A 10,846-nucleotide genomic window follows, 5' to 3' on the forward strand; every position below is an offset into this window, starting at 1 on the left:
TGAGAAATATTCAAATTTGGTGGCATCATAGCCAAGGTGCAGTCATGGCTTCCATGGCAACACCTCAATATTTCTTTAGCTCCACCAAAGTGTTTATTGCCTGTGCTGAAAATATTCTTTCTGCTTCCTGCAGGGCATGCAGCAGCAGTTGCGACAGGTGGGGAAAAAGGTTACTGCTACTCTACAAGACAGTGCACATTTTATGGCCTCATTTTTAGTTACTTTAATGTCCCACTGGAAGTGGGCAATGGGTGTCAATGGTACTGAACCGAAAACAATGTGCTTCTATTGCGTTTGAGACATGCAATGAAGATCTGCACAAGCTTAACAATTCGATTAATCCTTCAGCATCTCACCACAATACAGTGTTTCCAACATGTGCAGAAAAAAAGGAATTAACAAAGAACAAAGAATCACTATGTCACATTTTATGATGCTCCATTCACACAGCAATCAATCATGATCATTTCCAGACAAGGTAGGCATGTTCCACTGTTAAGTATGGTACCTGACAAAAATTGTTTTTGACATGTAGGCACCAGAAGAAATTCTGCCACAGGAAGAGGAAACAAAAGTACATTTCAGGAACTACGGAAAGGTTGGGCTGCATATATTCAGTTGCAAATCATATCTGGGCCTCTCCAGTCACGAGTGCATTCTAAAAAACACAGTTTCTTCCCATACAGATGATAGTGTTCCAAGTAGATGTAAAAAATTAGCCATATGCCTATTCTTGCAAGCAGCTGAAACTTTTTGTATCCGATACAACATAGGTGTTTTCATGTGTCCTTTGTCATTGAGAAATCCTACTGCTATTGAAGTAATCAATGGTTAATAATGTCATGGTGCCTGAAGTGCTTCATAAGCATGCACAGCGAGGCCTACAGACAATGGAGTGTCTACATAAGGTGCCAGCACGCTCAGAAGGTAGCAACATTCTTTCATGTTGCCGCTGCATTCCCAACTTTCTTGGTACCTCAAAGTTTTTCTTTTTTTATCCTCATTTTTTAAGAAGGCAACAAACAGGTTAATTGGCATTAAGAGAGATAAACAAAATTAATTGGCCCAATTCTGAGCCTTCTTTGTTATGGTGACCAATAATAGTTAAAGGTAAAGAGGACCATGTAGAAGGAAAGGAGAAGAAAAATGGGTAACGATGCTACCTTAGAGAGCGCAGGAACCTTACCTCTACAAGCAATAATAATGTGAACTCAGCCTTACGCTGTAAGGTTGATCCATCTCTCCCAAGCGCATTCGTTTTAAGCCCTTGACACCTTCAATGTCTTCGTCATTCAATGAATTGTCAGCACTGTTTGGGTGCTTCATATTCCTTAAAAAAAAAAAAATTTTCACACTTTTTCAACAAAATAAAAATTATTTTATGAAAGCTACAGACAAAAGGCTTTCCAGTGAAAAAGGTATAGATGAATATAAAGCAACAGTCAAAAACTGTTAAAAAGAAAATAACAGGAAAAAAGAACACCAACAACTTTGACCTATTTATTTGTCTCCTTTCATTTATGTGTAACATTCCTGTGCTAGCTCTGCCCAGCATGCAGCTGTAAGATTAAGCTCTGCACTCAGTACTACAGCACTAACTAAATATGAAAACAACACGCAATCTATTAAAAGCCACAACCTCCATATGAATTACAACTCCATTAAAGCAAAGAAGTCAGAAAACGACATTCTTGCTTAATATGAGGAAGGTAATCATAAATAAGCAGGCCAAAAAAGGAACTTACCATAACTACCTCATAGGCCTAGTCAGTAAAAAAACTAAATAAACATTATAGTAGAATAGCATCAAGAGTCAGCCCAAGTAACAACAGTGCATATTTTACAACTGCCACTCCGTAATTAGACAAATAAAAAAATTAAATTGTGGGGTTTTCCGTGCCAAAACCACAATTTCATTATGAGGTACGCTGTGGTGAGGAACTCTGGAATAATTTGGACCACCTGAGGTTCTTTAACATGCATTTAAGTCTAAGTACATGGATGTTTCCGTATTTTGCTCCCATTAGACAAATAACAAAACTATGATCTAAATGTGTGACATTTGCACCATCAAATTCGCAAATAAATTTTTAAGGAGATTTGATGATGTATTACTGGCTTCTAAATTTTCTTCCAAGACGTCAAAGGCCCATTAACAGTGATAAAACAAAACAGTCTGTTTACTTTCAGTTAACATTTTCTCTCCCTCTTGCAGCCCATCAAAGCTGTGGTACAGTAACAAGGAACTCTGCTGCAGTCACTGAATTCCTGGTCATGATAGCTGGGGATTATTCTGTAAGTGTTCACCTGGTGGACATGTTCATTTTGTCTGCTGATAAAGTGCTGATTTGCTGGGCGCGCCTGTCTCCTTTTGATGCATACCCCAGGCCAGCCAATTAGAACTTCAGCAGCAGACGAAATGGAGCTGTTCACTAGATAGGCACTTACAGAATACAACCCCCCCCCCCCCGCAACCCTGCTCCATTGCAGGTAAAATATGACCATGCCTCTTCACGGTGGCCTTGCTTCGCGTTAAAGAATTGCAGCGTCCCTCATACAGCATGCCATTTCGAAATTCTCAGCACCTTTGCTCACATTAGACTGTAGCAGTTCTAATTTCAACCAACTACAGAAAATCGATGGTAACTAGTAAATGCATACTATACACTTGAGAAATTATTGCAGTTGCTCCTCAGTTACAAATGAAAAGTCTCAGCACAGGTAGGTAATATGGACAGCGTTAAAAGAGTGTAGATACCAAATATAGAGGTTAAGTGACTATAGCGTAAGCTTTGCATGCTTACAAGGAACGCTTTCACGAAGTATGACTGACAGCAGACTGCTAAAAGGTAATTTATTTCAATTTTACGGTCTATAAATAAAATGTGGCTTCCTTCTCCGGACTCGTGGCAATAGCCATCATGAAAACGTCATTTTGAGAGCAACATTGTGTGACATTAAAGACCCTGGAGGCAACGCATTTTCAGAGAGGCTGCACATGGCCAGGAGACACAAACGTGCATCTGCCACCTAGCTCCGGCACCGACGAACGTGGACACGTGTGAAATTTGAGCAGACGATGGGCGAGTACATAGTCATCAGCACTATGGTGGTTCACATGAACTCCATGACATCGAATACTTAAGATTTATGTTACTCAAAGGTTATCCACCCCTACTGGCCGGAATTTCGAAATTCATAATTGTGCAAAGAAATCATTTTGTATTAAATTACTGGGGACACGATCATGCATATGCTGGTCACTATTATGATCCCCTAGATGCTGTGCATTACCCAAGAGTAAAAAACCATCACTGGAGAATTTGGTGTCTGCACTCCTTTAACTGAAATTTGGTCCTGTGGCACTACCGAAACACTGCACCCCACACACAAACAGTAAGTGCATTATCTTCAAAGGGCTGTAGGTTAGGGTCACATTCGGTATGTGTACTTGTTGAAACCCCTGCTAGCTATAACTGCGATATCAAGGGCTTAGCCACACCAACCCTACGACCATCCCACCTGATAACTACACAGCACTCAGCACCAGTCGTAACACCACGGAGCATGGTAGTTGCACTGCCCGTACAACCAGAGTGGCTTTGGCACTGGCTGCTGCTCTTATCCTCTACCGTCTTACCCTTTTCATCATCATCATCAGCCTATCTTTATGTCCACTGCAGCATGAAGGCCTCTCCCAGCGATCTCCAATTAGCCCTGTCTTGTGCTAGCTGATTCCAACTTGCACCTGCAAATTTTCTCATTTCATCACCCCACCTAATTTCCTGCCAGCCACGACTGCACTTCCCTTTTCTTGGAAACCATTCTGTAACTCTAATAGTCCGCTAGTTATCTGCCTGACGCATTACAGGGCCTGCCCAGATAGCGACCCAAATAAACACCACTCCTTTACAGATTAAATTAAGTTAAATTATGGGGTTTTACATGCCAAAACCACGATCTGATTATGAGGCACACCGTCGTGGGGGACTTCGGAAATATGGACCACCTGAGGTAACGTGCACCTAAATCTAAGTACACAGGTGTTTTCGCATTTCGCTCCCATCAAAATGCGACGGCCATGGCTGGGATTCGATCCTGCAACCTCGTGCTTAGCAGCCCAACACCACAGCCACTAAGCAACCACGGCGGGCTCATTCACAAAGTCTAGAGGGTGGCTGGCAATAATGAATTATTGTTCCCTTGCCAGGCTACAGAATGTTACCTTTGTCTTCTGCATATTAATCCTCAACCCTACTCTTACAGTTTCTCGGTTAAGGTCCTCAATCATTTATTATTACTCATCCCCAGTGTTGCTGAACAGCATCATGTCATCTACAAACCGAAGGTTGTTTAGATATTCGTCATTGATCCTCACTCCTAATCCTTCCCAGACTAATGGCTTGAATATTTCTTCTAAGCCTGCAGTGAATAGCATTGAAGAAATTATGTCTCCTGCCTGACCCCTTTCTTGATAGGTATTTTCCAGTGGGCTTATAATAAAACATAAGACCAACGAATGTCCATACACAGCAAGTACAGTGTTCAGCAATTGAAATGCAATACTCTGACCACATGGCAGCCGGCACTTCTTGCAACACCAGCAAGCACTGGGGGATCGTCGAGGGGCTGCATGCAGTCACAATGCATCACAAAAGCTCTCACTTTCATGTGATACAAAAAGGCATCAGATCAGCGCACGCAAGTGGCACAAAATGTGCCGGCAGCCACACTCTCCGAGTACTGTGTTTCAATCACTGAGCACAGTACTGGGGCAACACAGAGTGAGCCTTGTAATACTGCATGTACAATGCATAAACATTGCCCATACTAAATGACGACCTGTTAGCAACCCTTAACCTTACAACATAAAATTTCTTTATAAATGCCGAGCAAATTCATGAAAAAACATTTAAACACTTATCATAATTTTTTTTTCACAAGGTAATGAAGTCAGGTCTTGCATATGGTGCACTCAGCTGCAGGTGCGACTTAGAAATAGAATGACTTAGTGAGCACCATTCTAAATACAACGGAAGGGCAAATTAATTTGGTTCAGCGTCCACTGAACCAATTTTGATGGGGTTGTAACACATAATAGTTTAAAAATGTGCTGGCTGTTGAATGGTATTACTTGAGCCACCATTATTTTCTACCAAGTTTCCAGGAACTAGAGAATTCAATAAAATTGAGGCAAGATTGCAACTTTAATTAAAAAAGACAGAGAAAGGACACTTCAGCATGCACAAACATTAAAGCATACAAGAGGGGAAGAAAGACAAAACAATGGCAAACATGCGTCACTGCATAAAATCGTCCCCAATACTTTGAACACACGTCCATACTAACAAAGAAGTATCTCAGTGCATTGCTGTCCCTTCAATGCCAGTAAATAGCCATGGTCCAAGTATTATCCAAACTGACAATGAATTGCTGCCAAGCACTCGTAGCATATAGGGTTGGTTCAGCAAAACGTGGACTATGTTACAGCCTGCCACTCATGCATGTACATGACGTGGGGATTGTATGATGAATTTTAAGAAAGGAAATGTTTAGTGCAGGCAACACCATGGCCAAAGCATCGTCTGCCACTCTCCATGAGGCCTAAAGTGTAGAATTGACTTTAAAAAAGTAAATGTTTACTGCAGGCAACACCATGGCAAAAGCAGCGACACAAGGGGACGGGATAATGCAGCCATTCTATTCCAATGTCATTCCTTCTTGCCCGTCGTCAGTGGCACAAGCGGCGCTCTTCCCACATTATCACTGAAATCGACTAGCTGTGAATGATGGATGATAAACGAATATAATCGGGCGAAAGGGGCCCTTACATATACCCCAGGTTTCCACACTTCATGGTAATCTCAATCCAGGATCAACAGCATACAAAATGACCTGCTGGCCTTCTCATTAATAATTTTTTCATTTATTTCTTTAAGCAAATTTATATTTTCCTATAAGTGAAATGCATTTGAGCATGAAATGCAGTAGCCGGAGACGTACCGCTTCAAACCTTTCCAGTTTAGCCCTACTTAACCCTACCTACCTTTACAACTTCGCAATCAAGAACAATATTTTTTTAAACTGCACTCTTGTGATGTCTAAAGCTGACGAAGCTGAAATTTTATATACTACTTTGATCTATATCTTTTGACGAGGAGTTCAGCAAGCCACCTAAGCAATGTAATGCTATAATCTAATGCATAATAATCATCCGCTTTCGACGATCGAACATATACAGTTTCTGGTCTTGGCACAAAACTAGACTTGTGAAATGTGCACATTTATTACTACGTTCGCTGGTTTTATTCACATGAAATTTTGCGGGCCTAAATCAAAATTCTGCTTCCAACAGTCGGTAGAGTTTAGCTTTCTCTTTTAACGATTCAACTCGGTGAATGCTCGTCCTTTCGCTAGGTGTGACCAACTGCATACTGCTTGAAGGGTTGGTACTTCACTCTGGAAGGAGAGAGCCAAAGTAACTGAACGCACGGGGAAAGCGCATGTTTCTGTGGGGAAAATACGCAGGCAGCATTAATACAGCATTCAGCAGTGTACTCTCCCTGTTTGTTTCCGTCCCAGCCCTCCTACAAAAGTTATTCTCTCATGGCCCCTTGGCGCACACAGTATTTTAGCCTGATACAAGGTATACTGAGCCTAGCACTACAAAAATTAACATGACGAACACTCTAAACTTACCGGTTGACAAGACGACTGCCCTACCGTGTGATGACCATCATGCAGAAAAGTTTAAAAAAAAAAAACTCTGGACGGAGTAGTCAAGCCAATGCAAGTCGATATTGTGCCAACATATTAATATCAATGTTACCTAATTTTTCATTCTCAAGATAAATTTATTTGTTTAGAACACACATTTGTTCATGTATTAGTTAAAATTTGAATGACAGTATCTCAAATCTCACCAGCTGATCGCCAGAGGGTAGGGCGGCCGTAGCCGTTGGATCGGTTGGATGCGGTGGCTGTGTGTGCATTGGTGTGTACGCCTGCGTCATGTGCGACTGATTGCTAGTTTTTCGTCTTCGTCGTTGTGCGCGGGTTTCGCGCTAGCGTTCGGTGTACTCGTTGTAATGATCTAAATGAAGTTTCGCCGAATCGCTGCTAGATTCAAGAGCCGTATTGTAGTCTCTATAATGTTTCAAAAACTATAACAAGGTGTCAGAGCAGTCTTCCGTCGTGAACATGTTGCCAGGGGTAGGTGTTTTCGGCACTGGTAAGTCGGTGCGAGTGCTGGTCCCGTGTTTGCGCTCTCGTGGCTTCAAAGTAGAAGCCATTTGGGGCCGGACTATTGATACAGCGAAGGAAGCTGCTTTGGAACTGGGCATACCATTTTACACGAGCAAGGAAGACGAGGTCCTTCTCCGCAAAAGCGTTGATTTGGTGTGCATCATGTGCTCTCCTCACCAGCACGCCCAGATCGCCGTCAAGGCTCTAGGTATTGGAAAACATGTTCTGTGTGATCGCCCTGCTGGTCTGTCACAGTCAGAAGTACTTAAGATGGTGCGAGCGGCGCAGTACTACCCAACGCTCATATCAGTGCTTTGCCACAGTCTGCGATTCCTACCAGCGTACGTTCACATGAAGCGGCAGATACAGGACGGGTATGTGGGAACTGTGCAGATAATTGAGGCTCGAGTACATTGCGGGTCTCTTGTTCATGACCGCTACGACTGGACTTGCGAAGAGTCCATGGGAGGTGGTGTACTGTCCACATTTGGCAGTCACATAATCGACATAGCAGCTTTTGTGACGGGCCTTCGTGCAGTTCGTGTACACGGCTTGACGAGGACATTGACCAAGACGACGGACACTGTGTGTGGCATCCGACAGGTGAGCAGCGACGACTTCTGCACCTTCCAGATGGAGTTGAGCAACGGAGCATATGCAACCGTCACGCTGAACAGCCACTGCGCGGGCCAGTTCAGCCAGGAGCTTCTGGTGTGCGGCACCCGCGGCAACCTGGTGGTACGCAGCGGGGATCTGCACGGGCAGCGCAAAGGCGCCAAAGAGGAAGTGCTGTACCTGGACGTTGAGGACTTGAAACAGGCGCCGGACTGCGTGGTACCGAAGCCGCACGCCAAGGGACTCGTCAAGATGGTTACAGCGCTGCGGGATGCTTTCGCCTCGCGTGCCCATGGCCAGGGCTGGGCCAAGGAACCTACCGAAAGTGCTGCTAGTTTCGAGGACGGCCTCTACATTCAAGCGGTTATGGAGGCAGTGCGCCAATCGTCGCAGGCGCGCCAGTGGGCGCGTGTGCAGTTGTTGCAGGACGAGGGCCGCAACAAGGGTGCCTTCTGCTGCCTCTATCGCATGGCCAGTGCTTCCATGTAGCCACTCCTCGGTTTTATTTATTGCAAGATGACGCACAAGTTCTACACACCTTGCCACCTCCACAGCACAGGGATGTAGGGGTGCAGCTTCACTTTGCAGGTCATGCAGAGTTTGCACGGGTGCTTTGTGTATATAGCCCTCATGAAATTGGTGCCACTAATTTACAGCTTCTGCTGGACAGATTTACCTGCCTGCATTTATGCAACCTTCTTTTTTTTTCTTTTTTTCCAGTATTTTCATGCAGGTGCAGCTGCCTTTTCATACTTATAGAGTAGCAAAGGATTGAGCACACAAAGTGTGCACATCTCTTGTTGCCAATATCTCTTAGTCCATCATTTGAAGGTGCCTGAGCAAAAAAAAATTCAAAGCAGCTTGGTAGTCATTGGCAAGTAGTGCCACGTCATAGTCTTCTCGAGGCTCAGAGTGAACGGAAAGTGCAGCTGCACTTATGCAGGTATACAGCAAATTGTAGGTTGTGCTAGCATTAACGTGATACATGTGCCCTCGCTGAAGCTACATGTGCATTGTTTGTCCTCTTGTGATTACAAGGTAGCTGACGATCTCAGGTTGCTTTTAATCTTTGCTGTCATTGTTAGTACCTGTTCAAGTTTTGAATGAAATTCTAGTCCTTTTCTACAAATGGCCTGTAGTGCTTATCAAGAAAAGGGTGCAGAGGCCCTTTTTGCCAATGATCTTGAACATATTTTGAGGGATTTCTCTGTTTGTGCCCACTGCTGCATTTATTTTGTTTGGCAGCTTGTTCTCATTTATACACATGTTTTGCGAGCCTATATTGCTATTTTTTTTTCATAATTGCAACTCTTACATGTAACACATGCACGCACACACGTATGTATTAGACTTGTACACACACTTGTTTCCTCTATACACTACGGTGCATCAATTTTCTCATTCTTGTTGTAAATGTTGCCACTGCAAAAGATTTGTACTTAAGGTAATACCTCTCCAGCCATTAACTAAAAGCATAGTTGTTAAACATATGTTATACAATGTTTTAGTGTATTTCGTAAAGCCGCAAGCCTATCAGAATGCAATAAAGTTCAAGGTAATCATTTAGCATTGTTGGCCGTGTCATTAATATTCCCTTTTGTTTCACATATGAGATAGCCCTCTGACTTTTATGTTAGTTGCTAACCTCCTCCTTGCTGTAATAATATGATCTCTTTCATGATGGCAATCCATGAGCGGTGCCTTAATGCAGGAAACACCTAATCATGGGCACTGTTTGTTACTTATAATTGTCTTCTTGAAATTTGAAATGCTGGCATATGGTATGTAGTTTTCTCGACTCTAGTGTAGTCTTGTATTGAAAAAGCCTTACCTATATTAGATAGTGAACATTTTTACTTACTTGAAGATGTTGAGTGTTTGTACACTTCTTGCAGTGTCTTAAAAACTAGACTGTCATATTGTGGTTGACATGTTACTTTATTCTGCCTCTAGAATTCTTGTGCAATTATGTGTCATTAGGTGTGTGTGACAGTGGTATAATTCATAAATCAGTGCACATGGAAAGCATGTCTAAGGCAGCATAATGCAGGTCATTTTGCAAAGCTTATCTTGTAAGCGCAGGAATCTTGTGACCATCTGAGATGTTCAAAAGGCTGTTTCGTTGTTGCTTTTTTCCAGCACAGAGAAAGTGGGAAAAAACATTAAAATTTCCACGTACAATTATGCATACCTGCCATTCTCTGCTGTGCATCATTCAATTCTTGAGGCGATCATGATGACTAGAAAAGGGCAGCACAGTTTTCAAGTGTCTCAATTAATTGCTTTCTGTTTCATTTTGAAAACACAGCATAACTTTCAAGCATAGTGAAATACAGGATGCCCTCTGGGTTTTGGTCCAGGACTGGCATCTGGGATCTGTGGGAAGCACATGCAACCATCAACCTGGTGGCAAAGCCTTTTCACTAAGCAGCCACTGACAACTATAGCTTCTAAGCTGCTGCACACGTTTTACCCATCTGCCAGTTGTGAATGAAACTGATCTTTGCTTGGAAATGTTCATAACAATTTTTGCAACAGGCTCACGAGCAAACATGTTCAAAAACTCATCTACGTAAATCAGTTTGGAAGGTGGAAGCAGCCACAATTGATCTTAATGTGAGTGCGTCCAGCATGAGTGACTTGGACACTGAGGGATCTTTTTCTCGGTTACCAGGTTGGCAATCTTTCATAGGAAAGAACAAGGCGTTCATTCCCTTGCCTTTGCAATCTCTGTGTAATTATTGCATGTATATAAGAATAATTATTTTTTACTGCTGGAATAAGTATAAGCTATTTGTACTGCAATTTCAATTTTTATGAAGTTTCCTGAAAAAAATGGTAAACAAACTGGTTCTTTTTCCCCGCTCAAGATTTCCTGAAATGTTGCATCCCTTGTGGCTACTACTTTTCTGAATATGCACCAGACCCACTGATCTTTCCCTTCGATTGTGTGTGTGTACAAGTTTCAACGATAATTTGGCCACTT

General features: G+C 42.7%; 2 protein-coding genes across 3 annotated transcripts in view; one reads left to right on the forward strand and one right to left on the reverse strand.

Moving 5' to 3' along the window:
• Positions 1 to 6,764, reverse strand: part of LOC142564212 (protein BANP-like) — a 38,868-nt gene extending 32,104 nt beyond the window's left edge. The window contains exons 1-2 of one of the 2 annotated variants that reach the window (XM_075675134.1): positions 6,700 to 6,764; positions 1,222 to 1,330 (exon numbers count right to left, since the gene is read on the reverse strand). In XM_075675134.1, coding sequence (XP_075531249.1) covers positions 1,222 to 1,326 — 105 coding nt within the window. In that variant the 5' untranslated portion in view covers positions 1,327 to 1,330; positions 6,700 to 6,764. Of the gene's footprint in view, positions 1 to 1,186; positions 1,331 to 6,699 lie in introns of those variants that run through there. The other variant, XM_075675123.1, reaches the window with a different exon arrangement.
• Positions 6,765 to 6,949: 185 nt separating this feature from the next.
• On the forward strand, positions 6,950 to 10,050 carry LOC142564223 (glucose-fructose oxidoreductase domain-containing protein 2). The gene has a single exon (XM_075675146.1). It carries the CDS (start codon positions 7,201 to 7,203, stop codon positions 8,347 to 8,349), a length of 1,149 nt encoding a protein of 382 aa, XP_075531261.1. The 5' UTR covers positions 6,950 to 7,200; the 3' UTR covers positions 8,350 to 10,050.
• Positions 10,051 to 10,846: the final 796 nt, after the last annotated feature.

The sequence above is a fragment of the Dermacentor variabilis genome, chromosome 1 (genome assembly GCF_050947875.1).
Source record: "Dermacentor variabilis isolate Ectoservices chromosome 1, ASM5094787v1, whole genome shotgun sequence".
NCBI classification, from domain to species: domain Eukaryota; kingdom Metazoa; phylum Arthropoda; class Arachnida; order Ixodida; family Ixodidae; genus Dermacentor; species Dermacentor variabilis.